Genomic DNA, 26982 nt, shown 5'->3' with positions numbered 1-26982 from the left:
GATTTAACGCTGCACAAGATCGACCGTTGCATGTTCTATTTTGAAAAATATCGACGAAACATTAGTATTACGTCACAATCATGAAGGAACGGGTTGGCTCAGTTTTAACGTAATGGCCTTCCACCAAGAAAATCGGGTTCAACATCCCGGTTAGCGCAAATTCTGTATAGGATATTTCTTCATTGTGTAGCATGAAAGTAACGTTCCTATGCGTACCCAAGCTTCATTGGGTTGTTGAGGTGTTTGGTGCCCTCAATGAAACGTACATAGAAGAATGACATGAATGACGTAACCCATTCATAATGAATTCTGTGTACAAATATCTGAAGTCTAACTTCAGGCGCAGATATAATCAGCGCCAGACGAAAAGTCCTAAAGGCTTTGCTAACCTAAAGTCACTATATTGCAAGTCAAAAATGATGATCTCATTTCGTGAAGATGCATAACAGGACAATCTGAGGCTTGCATGTGTCTTTGCTCACATATTCTAATCAAATGTGGCTACGGCTATCGATCTCCTAGTAGATTACAGTAACTATTTTTCAATAAACTTGCAAATGTCGTTGCATTGTCACAAAATGTTAGAATGTATGAAATGGCTTTTTACACTGTTTTACATTTGTGTGACACACTGTCAAATTTCAGTACTCTATTTAGAGTAGCACTCATGCTTGAAGTGCGTTGCTATGGCGAATAAATCAAAAGTATATTGGACGAAAATCGCAAGTGGGCTTCGAAAATTAATAGAAATTTCTATAAAATTTAAGAGTCAATTCGTAAAAGCTTGGAATAGTCGGGATTCAAGCCGACGGCCATCCCAACGAGCTACGGCTCAAACGAATCGTCGTTCCATTCTGAAACTTTTGTGAAACAACTTTTTTCTCAAAAAAATTTGGTTGGGCTGACCGCTGACATGGCCCTTAGAAACATTTTCTCCGGTGCTGTCGCGAACATCATTTTTTATCAATAGCTACAACATGCGAGATGTGAATAAAGTCAAATTGTGTACGTTGTGAAGGTCGATGAGGGGAATATTGTTGACCAACAAACTTCGATGACCACCCAGACGCCACAACAAGTGAATGATGCATGATGTAGCTATCGATAAAAAACGATTTTCACGACCACTTCGGGGAAAATTTTTCTAAGGGCCGTGTCAGCCCAACAATTTTTTTTTCGAGAAAAAGTTATTCCACGATATTCTTAGAATTGAACGACGATTCATTTGAGCCATACCTCGATCGGATTGCCGTCGGTTTGAATCCCGATTCCATATAAGCTGTTCGTTTTGGCGAATTGGCTCTTAATTTAACCTAAAAGTTGGATAAAATTTTAATTTTTTTCCCCAAAAAACACAATTTTAAATTCATTTTCATCAACTATTTTTCCGGCATTATTAGAAATTGAAGATATGCATCAAGCGGAAAAACGAATTTTGATTTTCAACACTGTTCATTGTTGCTTCATTGATCGTTCAATGGGAAAATGTCTATACAACCATCGAAAGGACTCCGAATTTGAATCGGAATTTGTAGAATTTGCACCATAAACCGTAACCGAATATTATTTAAAATTACGCTTTACAGCCACATAGTTCTATAAAATGGAAAGAGTAGGTTATGCTCCTGACATGAGAGTATACAACAAACCGTATAGAACATATATATATATGTATAATAGAGATATTGTATATAATATTGTTATGCATCGGAAAGAGAGATATTTAAATTTATTGTTCATTCGTGCAGCAGTTTCTGATGTGTGCAAGATTTATTGCGATGGCTTTAAATTTTGACCTGAAAATGAATGGCCCTAGAATATATCTATATATGATTCCGAATGGGTATGTGTGCTGGACCGTATGGGGGAGGCTGGGCCAAATGAATATTATGCACATCAAACCTATTCCACTATATATTTATATATAGTATATTCAGCACGCATCCGCATGTTCGTATGCATTATATGTTATTTAAATGGTTATACGGAAAAGCTTTTCGACATATTACTCGCAAAGCTCGTATTTTTCATATTTCATTTAACACACAACCTCTATATGAAGCAGACATGAAATATATTAAGCAAAAAAAAAAAAACTTTTGCCTTTCTTTTCATTTCTCTACGAAAAGTCTCAACGGATGTATTCATAACGTTATACATATTCTCCCCAAGATGTACTTGCTTCGAAAATTATGATAAATTCATGTTAAAATGCATGTGTGATGAATGAACGTGTATATAGGATATGATGGAAGAGTGTGTTATAAGTTAATGTAATTTTCCGCGACAGCGATTTCATTTTCTTTTTTGAACAGAATTCTCTAGCGAAATAGTGAATCATTTAAATTGGTCTGAGCCACAAAATACGACATTTAAATTGAATTTCATCAAAAGAGTCTTGTGAGTGTAATGGCCGGTACCCGGTACGTATTTGTAGTCATATATTTGTAGTCACTACAGGTCAGGGTCTTACGACAGCATAGTTGTTTACGTACATCTGTTTTACTTGTTTCGTTTATCTCGCTGCGCTCGGGTTGCAACAACCGAAGTTACCACAAATCAACCGACCCAAACTGCTACGTATGCAACTTTTCATGCGGAGTCTCTGAAGTCCCAGCTCTGACGTCACTAACCTGAGGCTCAGTTTTAACGTCTCAGTTCTGAAATCACAGCTCACTGGAAATACAGTTGGGATTTTTTTCTGAATGCACTTTGACCTGCTTTGACCTGATCATACTACGAAATTTTGTGAAATGTTTGCGTTCAGGGGTTGTATCGCCTAAAATCAGTCAAATACTAAAATTTGAGTCGGAATTTACAGGCAGTGTCCTGACATACTTTTAGTTTAAGTTTGAAGTAAACGGGCTTTTCGCTTGACTGACTGTATGACATTACAAACGAACAATTACATGTAACACAAAGAGACGTTATCGTTACTAAATACAAGACGCAACCTAATAATAACCAATTCAATCAGATGTCTTTATTGTGGACAACAACCTGATGAAGCGAATTATTTGTGTTGCTGTTGAGTTTCGAACCCACAAAAGACAATTCACTAATTCATAGTGAAATCTCGACTTACACACTGCGCTATTGAGTTGTTAAATTGTTAATTTTAAGAGGGTACAAGGGTTTAGCTTCGGACAAGAACCAAAATTGCGCGAAAAATAGGGCATATTTAGGAACATAATTCTCAGGACTCAAGAGATGGAATACAGCAAAAAGGGAATTAACGATTAATTTGAGCCTTACTTAACAGAAATTTGTTTTCGCATTTATAAAATTACTTGATTTTCACAATTATTTTTCACAATTAAAACACGTCTGCTAAAACACGTTTTTTCCACTTTAGGTACATTTTTTCGGCAGTACATCGAGAATAAACACATAAGTTGCTATATCAAAACCGTTCCTTATGTCGCTGACCACGAAAATGTGTTTTCCTTTTTCTAAAATTCCTTTTTGTTTTGATTAAATTAATAAAAATCAAAAAATTTTCTACCACGGCGGCCATCTTGCTTTCACACTATTTCTATGGTGGCCGTCTTCGATGTTCCAGATTCTTTTGTTATTGAAGACACAATGAGCATTTCACTTGAATTAAAAGAGGTGGCGCCATAGTATTTGGTTTATGTCCACAGCTAAACCCTTGTACCCTCTTAATGCGAAGCGAGAAAAATGGAGAGAATCAATTTTTCCAAAGACTCCACATTATAGCGTCGAAATCGAAGTACATAAACACTAAAGATTATGTGAAGCTTCATCTGATCCCACAGTTTACCAGATCCAGCTTTCGGACGGTTTAGGTAGATCGCAATTGAAATAATTAAAAAAACTTTGCACCTCTACAATTGACCGAGTTGGTATTGATTGTGATGACTACTTACCTCTAAGCATTGAGTTCGCTCCAAGCATTGAAGATCGTCAATATTGAACTGCAAAATAAAAACGAATAAATTAGTTTTAAACATTGATTCTACTATATTAGGTTATTAGGTTAATTTTGAAATGGTATTTTACGTGCTTTTGTCTACTTGTCGGCTTCGCCTCGGTTCAACAAGCATCACAATAAAACTAGACCTTTTATCACTTGTCACGTAAAAAACTAATCGGTAGGTTTAACCCTCAATTAACGTTGACGATAAGTTATCGTTGCAAATTCTAAGGTTCTCTATCATGCTGCTGAACTTAATTTCGAACGATAAAGCACCCGTTAACGATAAAACCTACATTAATGCCCTGTCAAAAACGGAAATAATTAGACCGTTGGAAAGTAGCGTTAGTGGCCATATAGCTAACGCAGGTAACGATTCGACACACGAAGCAATATCATATATGTCTAACTCTATGGCTGCGAGAAAGATGTTACCGAGACCTTGGACAAAGGACACATTCCGCCAAGTAAATCCGTCTTCAATCACAATCCCACATCATCCCTTCGTCCATCCCGTCGTCCAAAAGGATTGTGAGAAGTTTGAATTCGCAAGCTATTTGAACGCCTGCCGAGCAGCAGTGTTGCTATCCGGCGCTCAATAAAAGGTTAGACTCGTAACAAATGGAATTTTAAATTTAATAGAGAAACGACCTCAGCAACTACATTCCAACAGACTTTTATCACTGTTCGTCGGATAGTTTTGGTGGAGGCGTGAATATTTTTATGACAAACATGCAACATGCAACGGAGGATGTACAGACCAGACATTACATTCTCTTCAAACAGACCTAATGGGACTATGATTTTCGAAATGAAAAATAAAAAATAAAGAAATAAATTCGATGCAAACAATCGACACTGATTTATGTACTTTGCTGGTTTTAACAATGATTCACATGTGTAATTGCAGCTGTTGACAATATTCTTTATACAAAACTGGAAGCGACTAAACACAAACTTTGCATTGCGTGACAAATAGTATCGATCCATAATGGTAATTTGAATAAGTTGAATGCATAATAAAGCATGTTATCTTTGCGCAGTTTGCTTTTAATGCCTTCTTATAAAACATGAAGCATTTTATATCCAAAGAGAGAGTAATATGCAGAAGAAAAAAAAAGTAAAACGAAGGGAAATACCTAAAGTGGCGAAGCGAAAATCACGCAGTATAACTTAATTTCTTGGCATTTTCATTATAATTTCAGAAGGTTTGGACTGTTTTTTATTTATTTATTTATTTTGTAAATCTTACACGCTTAGGTACCTAACATGGAGTCGTGTGTGTACACAAAAACGTTCTTTCGTCATCAATTTCTGTTTTTGTTGAGTGGCTTTCGAGGTAAGGGAGAAACACGACTTGGGTAAATGTTGTCACAGACTTTAAAGTAAATATTAGAGATAATCGAGATGCCCATTTTCCGGGCAAGCCCCAATTTGTCTATGCCGGTCATGTAGCAATAAAACCCCGAAGAGTGCGCAAACGAGGCTCATCTCTAGAAGGATCCAGTTAACCAGACTCTTCCAATTTTTAAATTGGTCGTTCTATCGCAAGAATTCGGTCGACTGGTTAACCTATACGGTGTTTAAGTAGAGCGAGATGGAAAATCAACTCGGGGTCTGTTGTCATCGATAATACAAAAGCAGACCCTGAGATGGAACAAAATAGGTTGTCGTTTCGCCATCTCTCTCACTTAAACACTCTATATCGGCTGACAATTTTAAAAATATTTTGACGTTACTTTTCGTTTCATTTTCATTCACAGCCTTTTGGGTTTCGAAAAAACTTCAAACTCAAGGCAACGTTCATAAAGTCGCGTCAGCAATTTTCTTCCTCATAAAAATAATTATTTGTTAACCAGTGTAGAAAATAGGAAACTTCACCAAGAGCGATACAGTAATTCGCTCAAGGTGGAATTTCCCATTTTCTTCCGCCCCAAGGTGAAGACAACGTTTTTCATGTTTGCGCTTGTGAAAATCCACATTTTCGTCCACTTTGAAGAAAATAAAATCAATAGTGTGTTGTGGTATTCACCCATGACAGGTGAGAAAATTATCATTTTCTCATCCAATATGGCTGAAACCGACATTTTAGAGGAGAAAATGATTATTTTCTGTCAGAATGACAACAAAACGCCATTTTCACAACGCTTCATAGTGGACAAAATAAAGATTTTCGCATCGCTAGCATGAACAATTCGCCAGTGTGCTTTACTTCTTAAAGTTGACTTTATGGGACTGGGCATCCCCTTTACTTGGCAACTTCAATTTAATCCATTTAATCCCATATGAATTAGTTCAAGAAATTACGTTCTTTGGTGACTTTAGACTCACAACTTCTGTCGTGCGATTTTTATATACAAAGAACCTTAGCACTTAAATGTCAATTTTCGGCCTACACATTCCTAAAATCGATTTTTAACTGTGAGACCGTGATGGCATATTTTTGGCCAAATGGAGAAAAATGTAGAAGACAGCAATTAAGTCGTACGGTTCTTTTCAACCGTACAACGCATAAAAACCTTATAGAGGCGAATTGGTGAGAGAATTTCATATTTTGTACGTAATTTGTGTACAGACCCCTAATGCTTAGGTGATATATGGATGTCCCCCTTGCAAATGCCAAGTGCGAGTAAATACAGCAAAAAAATATTAGTGCAAATTGTCGGGTAAATCCAGGTCGCACGACTTTCCCGGGTCAATTCCCCCTCGATTTCTTCTTTTTCAGTTCGCCAAGTCAATAAATTATTTTTTTCCGAACTTAATAAAAAAAAGTCGAGAAAATTTTTTAGCAAAAAAAAAATTATCGAAACTAAACCAAACACAATTCACGCGTCTGTCACAGTTAAAAAATATTCAACTGTCGCGTTTATTTATTTGTCCATTGTAAAAACGATATTTATGCATTCAGTATTTAAATTGTCCTTTTTTAAGAAGGTTAGCGCTTGCCGTTTCTTATTTTGTTTGTTTTCTTCTTTTCGTTCTGCTGTTGACCTGAGCATTTTCTCTATCTTCCAGCATATTTTGGCTCAGCTTTCATAATTATGCAAAAAAAGATGTCACCTAAAGTAAACTAATGTTGTTTTTGTCTTCCACTTTTGTGAATTGTTATACACATTGCATATCCTCGGCTTCATTGACCGACGATAATATATTATATGTGAAATAAATACTTTAAAAAAAACACGAAAACATTTTACTGAGGATATGGACAAGGTAAATATAGTGAGGAGGTAATGCCATATATAACCATACAGGTAATGCCATATATAACCGAATCAGATGTGCGGTGGCACGAAAGTTCGATACAAACGACATCTCATCCCTTCGTTGAAAGCAAAAAATCGAATAGAAAGTCGGGCCATCTGTTGTGAGGTAGCGAAAATATTTTTGTGAAATACAAGTAAACCGAAGTCAACCATTTAAAAAAAGATGACACAATTTTTTCGCTAAATCTTTAATGGACGTCATTTTTCGGTAGAACGTAACGTATAAGAGCTGATTGTTGAAACAAAAAAATCTAACTACGTTTAAGGTGCGAGCGCACATAAAAGTGTTCCGTTTTACGTCCGTTTTCACTCCGTTTCGCCTTCGTTTAGAAAAAACTTGCCAAAACTACCAAAACTTGCAACAACATGTTCATAGTGAAATGTCTGTTTTTTTGTTTATCAATTATTTCGTTCAAATGTGTTAAATAAATGGTGATAATAGTTTCAATCAATTAAAATATCAATTAAAGATAATAAATACTTTTTCAGTGTCAAATCATATTTTTGTAGAACATTTTAAGTGAAAATAAAATTTGATTGAAAAACACTCAAACATTCAAAATGTCAAGTAAACGGATGAACCGTTTTCTAAACGGAGAGCTCTCCGTTTAACTGCGCTAGCGGCCTTACGTTTACTGTTCGAATTTTCGGAGTTTTTTTTCTACACTTGGGAATGTTCATTCTACACTTGGGAATATTCATTCCACTGTTTCGTGTTACCACTTACCGTATTCAACGTATTCAACCGGTCTATTTTGTTGTTGGTCTCTGCGTTTTTTTAGTTTGCCTTTTTTTTGCACTTCTGAATTTGTGCTTAGACATTCAACATAAATAGCCGACCAAACCAAGCGAAACTTATCAGTATCTATTCAACCGGCGTTCGGACAAAATAACCCCGGACGAAATAAATCCGGACATAATGTCCCCTGGACAAAATAACCCCGGACAAAATAACCCGGACAAAATAACTCCGGACAGAATAACTCCCAAATAAAAAAAACGATATAGTTACTCGAATATTTTCAATACACTCAATATATTCGAATATTCATGAGTACATGGTCGATATGTTCGAATATAGTCGAGTACATAGTGGATGTATTCGAATATATTCGAGTATCTTGTCGAATATATTTGATATATGCGAATATAGTCGATATATTCGAATATAATCGATCATGTTTGCTATATGCGAATATAGGCGATACATACATACTAGTATGTAGTCGATATATTCGAATATAGTCTAGTTCTTAGTCGATATATTCGAATATAGTGGAGTGGAGTACTTAGTTGACATATTCGAATATAGTCGTTTATATTTGATATATGCGAATATAGTCGGTATATTCGAATGTAATCGGGTATATAGTCGATATGTTCGATGATAGTCTAGTACGTAGTCGATATATTCGAATATAGTCTAGTTCTTAGTCGATATATTTGAATATAGTGGAGTGGAGTACTTAGTTGATATATTCGAACATAGTCGTTTATATTTGATATATGCGAATATAGTCGGTATATTCGAATGTAATCGGGTATATAGTCGATATGTTCGATGATAGTCTAGTATGTAGTCGATATATTCGAATATAGTCTAGTTCTTAGTCGATATATTTGAATATAGTGGAGTGGAGTACTTAGTTGATATATTCGAATATAGTCGTTTATATTTGATATATGCGAATATAGTCGGTATATTCGAATGAAATCGAGTATATAGTCGATATGTTCGATGATAGTCTAGTATGTAGTCGATATATTCGAGTATAGTCTAGTTCTTAGTCGACATATTCGACGATAGTCTAGTATATAGTCAACATATTCGAATATAGTCGAGTACATAGTTGTAGTCCATATATTCGATGATAGTAGACATATTCGAGTATAGAGTCAATATATTCAAATTAATAGTCGATATATTAGAATGTACTTGAGTATATAGTCGATATGTTCGAATATACTCAAGTATATAATTGATATAATTTAATAGATTATATGCTGCGCCGCAGGCCGTGGAAAATAAAAAAAAAATAAAAAAGCGGGGTCGAGGGGCGGCAGCCCCCGCAGAGGGGGGTGAAGGGGGGAGTATCCCCCCTTCAATGTCGTCATCATTTAGTCCAGGGGTTATTTTGTCCTGACCTGATCGGGGTTATTTTGACCGGGGTTATTTTGTCCGGGTTATTTTGTCCGGAGTTATTTTGTCCGGGGTTAATAAGTCCTAGAGCCATTCAACCAACAACATGATACACGGCTACTGGAACATTCGAGGCGTAAGTTGCGAAATCTCTGCCAATAATTTTGGATGTTCAACAGAAAAAAAATCGCTTTTACAGTACTCGCAGCCCATTCGCCTACTTCTTGCTCAGGCAGATGTTGAATACGAAGATAAGAGGTACAACTATGGATCGACACCGGAGACACTAAGAACGTATGCTAGGCCGCGCGTCTGAATGGCATTACCTCCTCAATATATTTACCTTGGATATGGAGAGGTGATACACATATAGCATGTTCTGAATTTATACCATCTCTTTATACCGTACACGGTTGCATATAATATGCAATGCAATTTGGTTGCTGTGTAGTATTATTTAGTTCGGTTTCCGAAGAGCCTTTTTGACAATAAATTTTAATTGTTTGGTTGTTGACATACAATATGCATATAATAAACTCGGACAGTTATTGGAATTTATGTGTAAATTGTTACGGTACCGGTATAACCTTACATTATTGACGTATTTTGCGGAATAGATTATAAATATGCTGTACGTTATTATCGAACTATTTACTTGGTTAATGTATTTCGTAACACGCCAGTTCGGACTACTGTAATGTTGATCCCAAGTGAGCGTCGAAAAATGCGCAATCGTCGCGTCAGTTAAGAGTAAATTCGTTAAAATTTCGAAAAGTGGTCGGAACTCAAGCCGAGGACGTACAGTGAATTACGTACGTACATAGGCATTTCATATTTACGTAAATTCGTGATACATGTGTTGGACAGTACTTTCGGATATGGCTATGGATATATTCAGTAAGTTTCATTTTTATCGATTTTTACTGTCTAACTCGGGTGTCACGAAATTACGCAAATACGAAATGCCCAATTACATTCGAAAGAGTTACAACAGGGCCTAATATTTGTCAAACGTTTCACAAATTGTCAAAGTTTCACAAAAATTGACAATTCAACAAAAAAAAATTACAAATTTTGGGTCCTGGCTACGACTCAAATGAATCGTTATTCGACGCTCAGAAATAATCCGAATTAATTTTATTAATTTAAGTTAGATCTTGTTCCTCACGTACAGGAGGGACATCCTCATTTTTACAACCATCTGAGCAATCCATTTATGTATACTACTTTGATCGTACCGTTGGACATAAATTGTGCTTTATTCAGGCGGACCCAAAACGTCACATTCTCTCACCAGATATCAACAATTTTCTCATTTTTTCGCCCCAAATGTGTCAACTTTTGTATGGAATGTGATCCAAAAGTAAATAGGATTTGTTACTCCGACAAAAAAAACTTTATAGTTTTTATCATACGTCCGAGGATGTAGCGGTGAGGATCTGGGTTCGATACACACCTTTTTGGTCCAAGTATTACTTAATACATAGATGGCGTCGAATAAGATCTTCGGGCGCTGGGAATAAGAGGTTGACAGAGTGCAGCAAACGACCGGACATGCTGGAACCGGATTATCGAACAGGCCAAGTCCCACAAGTGGCCGGAAAAGTAAGAGTATGTTATAATACACAATTTTGTACGAAGATGGAAAAGAAGAGAAGTACAAGCGATACGAAGCTGATACGACAAGTTGAGACGATACCAACTAATTCTGAAGGATTTTGAATGAGGAGACTGTAAAATCTGACCGGATTTTGAAATTTTTTTAAGATATTAAGTGCGGTTAGATGAGAAATCGACAATCCGTCGCATGTTTATGGTTCAACTCGTTCCACTTTAAATAAAACATTTTAAAACTGGTTCAAAAAGTAAAACTATTTTCAAAATCCAGCCTAACTAGCGCAGCGGTGCAAACAAAAACAAAAATTTATCGGTTCACTTGCATGTCTCTTACCTCGAGGTTCTTTTTTGCCATATATTCACGCGTTCGTATAAATACATGACAGAAACAAAAAAAAAATATTGCAAAACGATTATCAAATCTCACTCAAAAGATAATTTATCCGAACAGACATAAATTAAAAGCGAATTGAGGTTATGCAAGCATTTAATAATGAAAATAAAATGCACTTGCAACAAAACGGTGTGCCATTACGTAACTCCTTCACCAAACAGTTGAAAAAAAAAATATTTTCATTTATACTTCTCCTGGACTGTGGTTGTGCTCGCACATATCTTTATGCATTTTATCAGCAAAATGTACAAAATATTTTGCATTTTATACTAAATGGCATTTAGCAAGTTTTTAAACAGTAGTTAGCTGGACAGGTGAAAATGTGATTTATGAACCTTTCAGGCGAATTTATTTATAATTTTTCGTCGTTGTTACCACAGTCCATAAATGCATTGAATGGTTTTAAAACATAATAAAACCTCTCATAATAAATGTCCATACCCGATACAAAAATTAAATGCATAGCCATTCACATATTATTATGTTATAAATAAGCGCATTAAATACGTACAGTTTTGTATTGTGTATAATGTCGTACATGTCATTGGGGATAGAGACGTTATGTAAATTTTGTGATTTATGACAATTGAAAATTCCTAAGATATGGTTGAGCCTTTTAATATGACTGCTCATTATAGCCTAAGTTTTTATTACAAAATTAACTCAACGAGCAACAAATACAATAAATTTTCGCAAACGGAAAAGATTTCATTGAATATTTTTTATTATAAATGTGTAGATGTACACCGGGTTGTGCAATAATTGCATTCGGTGCAGCAGTTTACGAGGTAGGTGAACCGTAGTGAATTTAATATTGAAGTCGATTATAAATGATTGGTTACAGTGATATTCGCATTTATATTATACAATAATATTATAGGAGCCATTAAATATGTTCGTTGATTTAAACAGCAAGATATAGTTAATATTCGCATTCGTGGTGTCTTCTCTGGAGAAGGACTTGAATCAGCACGAATTATGAGAAATTGTGAGTTAACAGATTTAAAATTATTTTGCTTCCTGAATTGATTTACTTAAAGATTACCAACAAACGGGTTGAGGATTTTTGAAACCCGACCAAAAGTCAAATTATTTTTAAAACCGGAAACCCCGAAATTATTGAAACTTGAAAAACCCCGACTGTGTCTCTCCTGGAGAGAATATGAGGGAAGAACACATTCTTTTCTCTCAGTTGTTGACAAATTTGGTCTTAATTACAGATCGCTCCTCACTCCGTTTAGAAATCGGTTCATCCGTTTACAAGACGATTAAATAAAATGAATTTTGGAGAGAAAACTGTGTACTAAACGGTGACAAAATTGAATCATGTTAAAATTTTCATAGTAAGACTTAAGTGTCCGTTCCACTCAACGAGTAGTACTCCGTGATAGAGCAGATAGAGAGCAAACTGTCAAATAAACAAAGAAAAAATTGAAAAAAATTCAATTTTGTCTCTCACACGGAGTACTTCTTTGGTAAGAGGAAACTAAGCATTACCGCGGCTTAATTTTGCCACCGTTAGTACACAGTTTTCTCTCAAAAATGCATTTTGATTCACTGGCTTTTGTTTAATTGGCATGTCAACGGATGAAGCGATTCCTAAACGGAGTGTAGTGCCATCCAAGGTTGGGGAGGTCACTTTGGGGGATGTCACTCAGATGCAGATACGCTGGTTACACACCACGTTTCATACAAAAAATTCACCACGCCATAAAAATTCAATTTAGGTGAATTTGTTTGCATGGTAAAGGTGTGTTCCCGCGTATCTAGAGGTGTGCGCCGATCTTAAAATAGTCGGCGGCGGTGCGCCAACTGGTAAGGGATCGGCGGCGGCGCGCCGGGAGAAATTTATAGTCGGCGGCGGTGCGCCGATCGGCGCGCCGATAAATTTACAAAAAAATCTAAACTTTCGAAAATAATGCAAAAACATTTGAAAAAGCGTGCGCAATTTTTTTTCCGAACACTGAATTCTTACTATCTTGCGAATCTTGAAACCGGAAAGATTTTCCACTTTATAAATTCCTGAAGCATGTGATTTGCGCCATTTTCCACCGAAATTCCACATAAGGTCTTGAGTTTGCTACTTTACAATTACAGTAGTATTCACCCATTTTTGACTGATTCACTGAATTTTGTTCTCTTTCTTCTTCCTCTTATCTGCATCAACAGGCAATAAGAGAAACGTCGTCTGCCGTCTGCTGCGCTCCATTCCATTGCACAGGAAATAGAGTAACGTACCCAAGGGTTCACGTTAAGTGAGGATACAGAAAAGACAAATCCTGTTTCGACCTCGGGTATCGATGGCGGTCCCAGGCCAGCGTGATCTGACCATCCTCAGTTGTATCCATCGATACCCTTCCCAAGACAGCAGCAAACTTTTTCTTTGGACTAGTATTTAAAAATTTGCATAAAACACTTGCTATCTACTGATGGAAATAGCATACGTTATAGAAAGCTATTTCGAAGATAACTCTATTGTAGCATCAGAAACAAAATCACCGTCGTACAATGCAAGTAAGATGAGAAAAACCCAGAGTTCCAACAAATTGTTTTAAACAAAAAACTCCTTTCTACGCATATAGAAACATAGCAACATATAGAAACCTGACTTATAAATTAAGAAAGATAAACATTTGCTAAAACCTTGTACTCAGGCGCACACTTTTGTATAGATTTTGCAATTTAAGTTTATATTGCCGCCCATTAAAATGGCTGAAAGCACTAAACGTATAAAATTTCGGCGCGACGAAAATACAATCGGCGGCGGCGGCGGCGTGAGCTATTATTTTTCGGCGGCGGCGCGCTGAAAATTTAGCAAAAAATCGGCGGCGCGCCGGCGTAAAATCGGCGGTGCACACCTCTACGCGTATCTAATAAAATGGCGATCTGCGTGACCTCCCCAAAGTATACAGCCTTGGTGCCATCAATGCTTTAGAACAATTTATGCAAAATAGCACTTCGTTTTATGCTGTTTTCACTTCGCTTGCCTAAAAGCTGTCAAAACAACACGGTTCCATTTTGCCACCGTTTCGTTGACAGTTCGCTGAATGAAATCGGAATGAAAAAGGAGAACCTTAGGAATCTTCATTCGTTGAGAGAAAACTCTGTAAAAAACGGTGACAAAATTGAATCGAGTTCAATTTGTGACGGTAAACGGAGGCAAAATGCAATAAAAACGGAGTTCGTGCGACTCATGTTTAAAGCTTAATAAGTACTTCATTCCGTGTACTAATGCTTGATTTCCTCGCACGCCGTTTAGGTAAACCACGCCTCTTTTGTATTCTTTAAAGAGTAAACGGAGTGCAAACGGAGCGTAAGAGGAAATCAAGCATAACTATTTACGCTGCAACAATGAAAAAACTGAGAAGCTTTCAATATTTATTTTTATTTGAAAACGGCGAAAACGCATGTCAGTTTTGTGCTTTATCAACGCCTGCAGCCTCGTGTCATAATTGCACATCTAGAACATAATAAAGTACTTTGTATGATAAATAACTATTCCATTTGTGCTTCAGTTTCCAAACAGTATTTTCCTGTGGAGATCAACTGCGTTTTCGCACTCATATATACCGTCCGGATCTGATACTCATTTGCAACTCTTTTCTCGTATGCAATTCATTTTTTCTGTGTGCAACATTTTTTTCTGTCCGGTAGCCCAGTATGGCCAGTTGGGTTGTGTGCTACTCATTTACAAATCTTTGTTTCCCGTTTGCCACTCATTTGCAACACCCTTTCGCAACACTTACTTTTTTTCGTTTAGCTGGGTTCCTTCCTCGGGGTAGACTCACTTGAAAACAAACAAAATTGTAAAGTTCTTTCTGTATCGCAACACAAACGCTAGTCCTCCACCTGAGATGAAATCAGAGAAAGTTGAGTTCATAGAACAAGACTTTATGTGGATATGCTAAGATTGTATTGAAGTTGCTATAACATTAATAAATGGAAACACGTAATGGGCAGGACAAATTTCATAAAATGTACTCCTTGTTGTTGGACGGCATCAACAGTACTACTTTTTCTTTACACACATATATAAATACGACCAATAATAATAAGAGCCTTATTTCGAATTCAAGATGGAAAACCGTTTTCGTTGTCAGAATATCAAATTTGAACGATCTGCAAACATACACGTGAGAACAAACATCAATAGAAAGTTGTAGCATGAAATAAAAGGAAAATGAAAAGAATGCTAGAGGAAAATGTGGCTGGAAGTTTTTTATTATATTTGTTATAGAGTGGAAGTGTATAAAGTTGGATTTAGATATAGAATTAACATGGTAAATTTCTTTTTATCACACAATGCTCCCATATATGATTCAATATGAGACCCAAAAAGTTGTTGTAAATTGTATTTGTGGCGTTAAGGGAGATCAAACTTGAAGTTGTCTATTTGGTTTTCGTCTTCACCACAAACGCTAATGAGGGTGAAAGTAAATATTGATATGTGTATACGGGGGGGTTAGGTTAGATTTTATTTCGGTGTTTTTTTCCCTGTAAATAGAGAATTCCTTTCACTATGGTTAAACAAACGCACACATGCACATGGTTTCGAACATTTTTAGTGTTCAGTTATGGCATAAATTGAATGGGGTAAAGCTTCAAATTTACGATACAGAAAAGCAAGGGAATGTAAACAATGCAATCAGCTAATTGGATTGAGCTTACACAGCTATAAATAGGGCATACGTTTACTTCTCCGAAAAAGTTGCTCCATTTATAAAATACGAAAAGGGAAATTTCAACTAGCGGGAAGTTGTATTCCGCACCATAGGTAAGGAATATAATCCAACTAGTGATGGGAGCAATCATCAAACAATTACTTACTTCTTTACGCCACAGTGTTGTATTTCGTACGAAAATGAGCATTTCGTATTTACGAAGCAAAAGTGTGGCGAAAAGTTTCAGACGTGTGGATGTGTATGTCTTCTGTTGCTCATAAAAGCTCCTTTTCTCGGGTTACTCAAAACAATTTATTTAAGATTTTCCCTCAGATTTGTTAAAGCTTTAAGTAAATTCAAATTAAAATGATCGATTCTGAGTGTATCATGATGTGAAAACCAGTATATTCTTACATACACCACCCCTTTCAACTGTTTTTATTACATTTATAAGGTTTATTGTAGGGGTTGTTATAGAGATGAAATTTGTACGACAAAATGTGGTCCCAACATTAGTTTGTATAAGATACACATTTCGTATAATTTTACACCAATGCACATATACGTTGACGCTTTCGACAGCACAATAAACATTTCGTATTTCATGTTGGGACCACATATTTTACGTAATTTTGTTCGAAATTTCCTCTCTAGGTATAATTACTCTTAGGAATAAACATTGTGAATGTGTTACAAATTGTTTGAAAGCTCGTTATACTTGTTTTCAAATGACGATACGCTAAAAACCCTCATAATCGATCATTTTAATTTAACTTGCCTTCATTTAAAATTGGTAATAAAACTTCGTTGAAAATAGATCCCACCTTTTGGGTGGATCAGGTTCCTTGACTGACTGATTTTCTCGAAAGACAATTGCACTTTTTACAGAAATATCATAACAAAATGCTACTTAATCATACGTTGATCATTCCTTTTATTTAATTCGACGCAAAGTTTCAGAATAAATGAGCTGAAGTTCTATTTGTCTGCTAAAAGGCGCTGAAAAGAGAGTATATATCTTACTTACCTTTTAAATGAAACGTAGAAATCATGCGAATCGTACGGAAATTTGACACCAGCTGGAATTGATCCAAGGCAAAGCCGAGGTCAATGACCAAGGGAAAACGAGACTTTTCAACTTTTATCCCGAGCTTTGTGGGATTTTACATGCTTCTAAAATCTAAATCAATTTTTTTGTTTTCGCTTGGTGTGCAATAAGCCACTTTCGACGCTAGCGAAAACAAAATCATGTAATAGTATTTTACAAAATTATAGGGATAAAACGATGGAAAGTAGAGTCTTCGTGTGAATTTTGTGTGTGAATTAACACACTATAACGAGACTCCTCATTTTCATCCCGATGAGTAATGTCATGGATTTTACAAGCTGAGGGCTTCGAAAGAAGTGCTAGGAATATGAAAAGTGCGGTTTTTGACGCATGTAGCTTGTAAAATATATTGAGAAATTCAGGTAGTCGAGAACTAGAAGGCTGACCCACCGAAAAGATAGGGCGTAGCTATTGAGTTTCTGGAATGTAAGTTGTGACCACCGTAAATGTCTCAAAATCGTGGCTATACGTTAGTGAGGGGCAGTGATGCAAGTCCGTTCACACCTAAAAATTGAAAAAAAATCCATGAACTTTATGACTTTTCCCACTTTGGCCCACTTTGTTACTACTACCACAAAGTATTTTATTCGTAATCTGGGCGTCCATACGAGTTCAACGAGCTATCACACGCCACATGAGTTTAAGATTTAACCGAGATATTAAATTTCAAAATTTGTAAATTTGTACGAAGAACCGGATTTTCATACGTTTTGAAATTGATGAATTGTATCAGCCTTTGTTACTATGTCACTCTGTTACAACGAAACTTTTGAATTACTCAATGGATTTGGCAGACATTTTCATTTGTCAAGGACGTAATTCTAGGAAACTAATTTGAAGGAATTTTCATTAAAGCTTATAATTTTGGAGCTGTGAGCGTGTTAAGCTATTGAGCTATAGGACCTATAGAGTTTCACATTCTAGGCAACAAATGTTTCATGGTTTTCCTCAAAAATCGCCCATTTGGGAGCTAAGAGCATTTTAACCGTAAGCCATGTGATCAATATCTTGACAAATTTGGAAGGCATAATGTTTGGTTCCAAGGGAAAGTTCTAGAGTTTTGGATTTTAGTCGACACGTGCTTCAGGGTTTTTCAAAAAAAAGTCGCTGTTCTTTTTGCCTTATACCAAATTCTCAAAAAAAAAAAAATTAGAAAAGAATTGATATCGCCCAAAATCCACTTACAACTCCCACCGACATCAATTCTTTTGTAAGTGGATAAAAGAACTTGCGTCACACTTCCACTGTAAGTGGTTTTGGGCGATACAATTTGTTATAAATTTCTAATGGTCGTTTTGATACGAGAGGATAACATATTTTGTAGTCGTATTAAATATCCGAATTATTTCGAATATTAAAATAATTTTTGATTTTCAGAGTACAAATTCTTCGCACATAAATCAGTCCAATTAACTGAAAATTAAGAGATATAAATTATTTTAACTGACAGCACATACTTTGTTCGACTATATAATAAGCATAAAGGAAACTGTGTTCTATATCAACTTGTTTCGAAGTAATCTAAGGCTTTATACAAGAACTAAAAACTTATCAAAGCGACGCAAGAAAGAATGAAAACGAAGATCCATTGCTTTTTTGAGCAAGATTTATAAATATTGCTTAAAGTTGCAAGTACATTAAGAAATTATACTTAGCCCGTTGTCGCTAAGATAGTAGGTAGGCAGAGGTAAATAAATCGAATTGTATAACAATGTTTTCAATAAAGATAAAAGATACGGGTTTTGTGATTGCAACTATTTAGTTTTCAGAAGTAGAAGAAGAAAAAAACCTTTTTATCTATCTGTACAGAAGACGACGAAGAAATGTATAAGATTGCGACGAACATATTATCTTATACTGTTACCGTTTTCATTTGAAAGAAAAGAAAAACTGAAGAACTTTTGCGATGCAACACGAGATTCAAAAGATTGGTAAATTATATGCATAACAACATGTGTTTATCAATATCTTTTAGAAGAAATCGTAACTGGTTTTCAGGCATGTGGGTAATTAGAGGTACTTAGTTTTCTTTTCTTTTACTTTTTTTTCTTTTTATTTTGAATCGCATGTTAAGTAAATGGTCTTATACCAGCAACAACAACAAATAATTCCAAAATGTACCTAATGAGCGGTTACTTCAATTTGAGAACATTAATTTTGAGTAATGACTATTGCACGTTGCGCATACAGAAAACAGAAGGAGAACCATCAGATAATATTCAAGTTCAATAATTGTTTATAATTTGCCATCCTTTATTATACATTTTGCAGTCAAAATAAATGTGTTTCAATTTGGCGGAGGATATTAATTCTATTACGGAAATTATGCCAACATTGATCGATGTTCGATAATATCCGAATGGTCGTTGTATCGTCTGATAGGGTCTCTTCAAACTAAACTATTTGCCTTGCCCTAGGGCATCTTTTGCACCTCTTTTCGGCGGGCAACTGTTTTGCCATCATAAATAAATTGAAAAACAAGAAAACTCACTAAGTGAAATAATAATTTTTTGCTTTTTGAGAAAATAGTTATTTGTTCAACGAGGGAAGAAAAGTTGGAAATTGCATTTCGAGGGTGGTGCAAACCTCGTCTTTTGACGAAAAAACTTGAAACCGGAAAGATTTTTTGAAAAAGTGAACTTTATTCGTGAAAATTGTGATTTGCACCATTTTCCACCCAAATTCCACATATCTGTTCGCGCAGTTCACCCAGTCTTCATGATTCAATGAATTTTTTTTTGATGTATGTCAAATCGCCATAGTTTTTATGCTTCCTACTGCAGGACGAAAGAAAAAAATGTAAATCCACGGGCCGAAAGTGACAGATATGTATACATGTAAGTCTATGTGGCGAAAGCGTCGCTTTGACCGCTTTGGCTTACATTTTTCTGTCACGTTCGGCCCTTGAGCTTACATTTTTCAACTTTCGTCCACATGGCTAAATTGTAGCCTACATTTCGGGGCAAAATTATTATTATTATGATGATAATTGTGGTCTCACATCCTTTTCCGAAAAAGTACGACCATCGTTAGGTGTTAAAATGTGTTAGCTTTCAGTAAAAATTTAAATGATTGTGGTGATGTTACCTCAGTCCGAGAAAACTGAATATTTCCAGAAAATTGAGTTTTCTCGGATTTAGGTCACATCACCACAAACATTTAAACTTTTGCTGAAAACTAACACATTTTAACACCAAACGATGGTCGTACTTTTTCGAAAAACGATGTGAGACCACAATTATCATCAAAATAATAATAATTTTGCAATTTTGCCCCGAAATGTAGGCTACAATTTAGCCTAGTGTAGATTCGTCTTAATACGTAACTCTTTCGGCCTCCTCAATCGATACGTAAATAACTATTTTAATCTTAAACAAGCTCTTATGTCGAATATTTGAAGTATTTCGCGTAAATCGAAATGATTCACTTTTAGTTTCGGCCAGAAAATAGCTCTGCGTCTGCGCTTTCTAGTGTCCTAAACGAAAATTACGACTGTTGATTGTTATAAGCTTCGATTGTACAATTTAGTGCTCAATTTCATGAATTTATGTGCTTAGAAATCCCTGCAACATGTTTCGTGCTCATTCAGTCGGTAAAACGTGAAGAAAACGTAAAAAAAGATGTTGTCATTCAGGTCAACAAAAATTCTTGGCGTGTATGTTGTGAAGATAGTCGTGACACATCAAATCTGAAATTATTTTGGCAGTTAATTGAAAAAACGTTTTTTTTGGCGGAAATGCTTTTATTTGAATGTGTAGGATATCTAACAACTCTGTTCAATGCATTATTTCACATCAGTATTAAACGAGTGCTCTTACCAATCACACGTCTTATTATTCCCGTCTGTAACCGGATACATTACAGTGGCGCAGTTGGTTATTATAACGAACCGACATAGCGAATTTTATTAAAAACAGTTCACGGCGAACGTTAAGGTGAAATTCGGCTATAAGTAATCGGTCAAACAGTGGTACACGGCGTACAAAGTTTTTTTTTCGATTTTTTTTTCTGTCTAAAAAAAAAGCAAAGACAATACGGTGTAGAATTCGTGGAAGTGAGCGAACATCCATTGAGTTATTGTTTGGTTGTGTTGTATGAAACAGAACAACGATAACATAACAAAGAAGCATCGTGTCATCAGTTGTCGAACACGGCGTTCGATTTTTTTCATCGATAACTGGCGGCTGAAAGAAAGGAAGACATTTCCAGATCCACGGCGGACGAATTTTTTTTTGCAGCCGTTGTCAGTAAATCGACGTACAAGGTGTACACATCACCATTCGTTGTACACGGAGTACAAGCATTTGGTCGAAATAAGTTTGAGAAAAGAAAAATTATTGGAATCGAAGGACACTTGGAAGACACGACAAGGTCATTCGTTTGCGAGCGTAAGCATTCAACATGCCGAACAATGGAACATTCACCCCATTACCGCAAAAGTTCGATTCAGACAAGAATTGGGAAACGTATGCAGCACAGTTGGATCAATATTTTTTGGCATACGAAGTCACGGATGATAACCGGAAGCGAGCAATGTTGTTATCGACGTTGTCATTGGATGTATTTGACACATTAACAGATTTGTGTTTTCCGGACAAGCCGCAGGCGAAAACATACAAGGAAATTTGTGGCATTATGAAAAATCGTTTTACACCGACCAGATCCATTTTTCATGATCGGCGGACATTTTTTGATGTAAAGCAGAAGCAAGACGAGACAGTCATAGAATTCGCCACAAGGTTGAAGCAGAGTATCCGGTACTGTAAATTCGAAGGTTGTTACAAGATGGTGCTTCGCGACAAATTCGTGGTTGGTCTACTGGAAGGCCCAGTACGCAGCAAAGTTTTCGAAATGGATCCGACAGCTACATTCGAAGCATGTGTTGAGACAGCGATCAAGAAGGAGTCAATCAATACGAAGGGCACTGAAGATCAGTCGGATTAAATTAATTAAAGTTTTTGCAATCCAATAATTAACTTCAAAATTTTCCTTTTGATTTTTGCTACAATTTTTTTGAGTTTTTTTTAGTTTGGAAAGTTTTCTTTTGGATTAATTTTTTTTGTTAAGGAGGGAGTATTGTAGGATATCTAACAACTCTGTTCAATGCATTATTTCACATCAGTATTAAACGAGTGCTCTTACCAATCACACGTCTTATTATTCCCGTCTGTAACCGGATACATTACAGAATGTTTGCACGTTTCCGGTAAAAAAAATAGTGATAAAGTCACCACTATTGATAACCTTAAAAATTCTATTATTAGTTAAAGTTGATTGGCTGGCATTGGCTATTGTTCCCACTTATTGGTGAACAATATTTGACAGATGGCTCATACTTTTTATGTCAACCTATGTCAATCAATTTGCATATGGGTCTATTTTTCAAAAAATTTTCACGAACTGTGTGTGCACTAATCTTACAGTGAACGACATCTCAAATGTCTCACTGTCATTTTTTTCAGAGAATGTTATTGTGAATTTGCAATGACACAATAAAATTCGCAGAAAAATTTGACAGTGAGACATTTGAGATGTCGTTCACTGTAATGTAAAAATTATAATCGAGGGATTTTCGTTTCACTTTATTGTATACATATTCAGTCCCAAATCTGCATAGAGTCGACTTTTTATAAAATGTTAAACAGACGTCCTAAATGCAACGCAATGCAAAACATAGAGTTCAATTACTATTTCACGCCCTAAGTATAATCAAAGTGACGTTGAATGAGACGGTTTCGTTACACAGTGAACGGCTGAATCACACACACCGATTGGTATGGGTAGGGTTCTGTGAATATCGCCGTTTAATGTAATACACATAATATGCATTTAAATGTATTATAAAATATTAGCCAGTTACAAAACATAACACTCGATCTTCGAAAGCAAGTATAGTCACAGACCGAGAGCATATATACTTGCACATTTTGAATTATGAATACAACCGACAAACGCACAATATAGAGAAGAAAGACGAAGCAGAAGAAAAAAAAACCGACCAAACAATGAACAAATAAATAAAAGAGCTGAGGAAACTCGATAAACCGTGGATTTGAGACAATAGCATTCATTTTATAGAACTGGCGAAAACACAAAACCCCCTTGCTAACTATCGTGTATTTCGTTCAGATATGTGTACAAAGTTTCGTTTTGAAACTATATTTAAAAACCTTAAATCTAAGCATTGAAACAAGAAAATAAATGTACAACTCTTTGAGCGTTAGACATTCAATTTTGCAATTATTTTCCAGAAACAATGGAAAATATTGGTTTTAATAATACTACACGAGGAAAAATTCGACTGAAAAGTGAACCGAATAAAAATAGCGAATCAGATGAGAGCCGCTTTTTTTTCTCTGATTTGGTTGTGCGGTTCGTGTACCAATATATTTCGTTGTATAGCCTCTCCATATTGACGCCTCCGTACACAAAAGGAGGCAGAGAATGTTAAAGTCCATTTGGTTGATTTGACATTATTTCCATAATGTTTAGTGCGAGGCTGTTAGTTTTGTACGTGCTTGTGGACGACCAACGAATTAATCACGCACCACAAAATGACATTATGTTAGATGTCGTGTCCATTTGGGTTCAGTTTACAAGATATAACATTTTGTGTGGCCGGATCCAGTACACGCATAACGGTGGTGTGGGAGTGATGTCGATTCTATATTCTATGAACAAAGCTGGGCATACGAAATCTATGTATCCCTATAGCTGATGTAATGCAGCACACATTATATATGTACATACTACACCAGGCGCACAACCCATGCCACCATACAATATGTATTTTATATGAGATAAAAGCAGGCAAAAGCTTTTAATATATAAAAGCAATTTAGACAAGTTTTTATTACGTCATGTTGGTAAGATTAGAATTTTTGATGTTGGCTCGTAAAACGCTAAGTAAAAGTTCTACGAGGCTTAAGATTATGACAGAAGCCTTTTGTGAGTACACATGTTATATATGTCGGTAGGCAGTTTTTCCACCGAACCACGTCTCCAACATTAGCTAGTTAATGTTTATTCGTGTAAAGCAGTAAAAAGAGATGAACTTAAGCTTCGGTAGATTAAAATTATAGAATGGTGCGGAACTGAGTGAGACTTTATTATCAAGTCATTTAATTAAAATCTTCTGTTAAATAACTCGAACCGACGATGAATCGATATCCGTTTTAAATTCCATTTTCTCAGTTGGAGTTTTGTTTCAGTCTTAAAGACTAAAATCCGACAAAGATGGTATCGGGCATCAATCGTTGGTGAATGCTTCTTTACAAGAGTATTGCGGTTCTTGCGTCAAATCAAAGGTTCTATTACCAGGCAGAAGGTCAACATTTTTTATCCGTCAAAAACGGTTCCTAACATCCGCCGTTTTCCAAATTCTCAATGCAAAATGTAAACAAACGGCGGCTGTTAGGGACCGTTTTTGACAGGCCTGGTGTAGAGCGGCCTTGGCCAAATGCACCTACGCATAAAATTTACAGCACCGCACTGAATAATCACTGCACCTATTTTCAATACATTTGACGAGAGATGACTAAGTGCGGTTGTTGTGTTTGACATTTTTGCGAATATCACAAAAGGATAATTTTGTACCGAAACGACAATAGAGTTGAATACCGATTAAATTGGTTCGTGTCTGCGGTAGTCGAGTATCACACGTCCTACCGGTAAAGACATTGTTGGGAGAAACCGGTATAGTACGCCTACTAATTTCGCCTAAAAAGGACCTTTTAAGTCATGCGAAATTAGTAAAATAATGATCAGCCGATAACCAGAACTAGTTGGAAAAGGCGATTATTATTAAAAGTCATTTGAACAATAGTAACGTCATGAAATGCCCTAAGATACGCTGAATCAGATCCTCGGACGCTGGGATAAAAAAGTTGGCAAAGTGCAGCAAACGACCGGACACGCTGGATTCTCGACCAGGCCAAAACGCAGAGCTGAACACAAGCAAAGCGAACGACTGCCTATTCCGCCGAACTGAGTAAAAAACACGAATTATGACAAGTCGAAAAATCCTTGTGACCTCGCAAGTTTCGTCTATGTTCGTTGATTGATCAAAGACAGTTCTGATGAATCAATACGTCTTGTGATCAGGAAGGCATATAGTGCACACGCTTTACGTCTCCTGAATCGAAGAGACTCCAGCCATAAGTTTACAATGATAGGAGAATTTCGCAATGCGAATTGTTTTTGTACCAAGCCTTTAGATTGTCAAGCTGACGTCAAGCATATGAACAGTTTTACTATTCAAACTTTTACTTCATTTGATCGAAGATTTTCAGAGATTGATTTCAGAAATCTTTTTATTTCATTTATTTGGAACATTTGTTTGGCTATAAAAGACCTTATTAGTCATATGACAGCCGTCGGTAACAGGTTAATAACTATCAGGATTTTTTGAGGCTTCGCTAACCACCGGGAATTATTGATCCCCCAATTATTACTGGGTTCTGCTGAAAATCGCAACATTTCGATATATGTGACCAAGATCACAAACGATGAAACTTTCAAAAATCGATCTGTCGGCAGCACTAATTGATAGTCTTAAATTAAATTTCTTCCACAAAATGATCTGAGTGGATTTCCGGATCAGTTGAAAAAAAAAACCTTTTATAAAACCACTACACCCTGATATATAAGGTAACATGATCTACAATTCTCTTACAAGGAGTTCTCAAGAATCAGTGCACTATTGATTGATTAACGACAAAATACCAAGAAGTCACCACCGGTAAGTGTCAATATTCACGCAAAAAATGAAATTTCAGATGCAAAATCTAGCCGTGCAAAATCTACATTTTAGACGTACTTTCTACGTACTAGACGTAATTATGTACGTCTACGAAGAGAAATGTACAGATAAGACGTTAAATGTACGGATAACTCAACCATTGGTCTCATCGTCGAAATGTACGTTTAAGCCGTAGCATGATTTACGTTTAAGACGTATGATGGTGTACATGTAAGACGTACAATAATATTTTGTTTGGTGTTGATGTCAAAAGTTATTTCTGAATTGTTTTACAAATTATTTAAAAAACAATTTGATTTAAATATTCATTTCAATTAATTTGTAATTGTTGTATTGCTCGTTTGGTAATTTTGAATTACTAAGCTGTTGTATTGCTTTTACACGACAAATGTTTAAAAAAAATTAGACGTAAACGTTACGATTTTAACGTTTATTTTAATATTACCGCGGAAAATCAACTTCAATCCAATAGAACCATTAGAGTTCGATCGAATTAATCCGTGGTTATTGACACGTCATCTAAGAAAAAGAGGTTCGTATAACGCGTAGGAAAAGGAATTTTGTTATTTAAATTTATCACACGTATTTAATTTTGAGCTCTGGCCTTTGATGAGACCATTAAACTTTCACAAGTTTCTGATCGAATCGGAGCTGCCATTGCCAACCAACAAGCCCGAATCTGACATCAGAAAAAGGGATGATCGAATTCCGACTCGACAAATGGTTGCGTTGCGGTTAAAAAATCGGATCTATTTTTGATTAAAACCTTCAATCTCCTGGAGCCTAAAAAATATAAGTACTGCAGCAACATCTGACCTTAACGACTCTAACATACTCGAAAATTTCAGAAGAAGAATACAAATTTGGATTCAGTCTCACCAGTCATTATTGCTTTAAAAAAAACTCAGATTTTCTAGCTCAATAGCTACAATTACATAATAAAATATCCAAATATAACGAGAATCGTATAATCATGTGTTCTAAGAAGAATGTGTACGTTATATTTTTAAAGGAACATGTAGCAGAAATTTCATAAATTATCAATAATAATAGTACATTTCGTACCTTGTACGAACAGGCATTTTTAGCGTGTGAGAG

General features: G+C 35.9%; 1 protein-coding gene and 1 long non-coding RNA gene across 2 annotated transcripts in view; one reads left to right on the top strand and one right to left on the bottom strand.

Annotated features, from left to right (window-relative positions):
* LOC119069436 overlaps positions 1-26982 on the bottom strand; it is a 37610-nt gene that overhangs the window by 6076 nt on the left and 4552 nt on the right. The window contains exon 2 of the mRNA XM_037173494.1: positions 3891-3938. Within this exon, the coding sequence (XP_037029389.1) occupies positions 3891-3938 (48 nt within the window). The remainder of the gene's footprint in view (positions 1-3890; positions 3939-26982) is intronic.
* Positions 9434-9594, top strand: LOC119069438. Its single transcript, XR_005086328.1, has 2 exons — positions 9434-9479; positions 9543-9594. It is a non-coding gene; the product is annotated as an uncharacterized LOC119069438 (long non-coding RNA).

The sequence above is a fragment of the Bradysia coprophila genome (genome assembly GCF_014529535.1).
Source record: "Bradysia coprophila strain Holo2 chromosome X unlocalized genomic scaffold, BU_Bcop_v1 contig_35, whole genome shotgun sequence".
Classification (NCBI taxonomy): Eukaryota; Metazoa; Arthropoda; class Insecta; order Diptera; family Sciaridae; genus Bradysia; species Bradysia coprophila.
The sequence above is the reverse complement of the archived record's forward strand: the minus strand, read 5'-3'. Positions and strand labels throughout refer to the sequence as shown.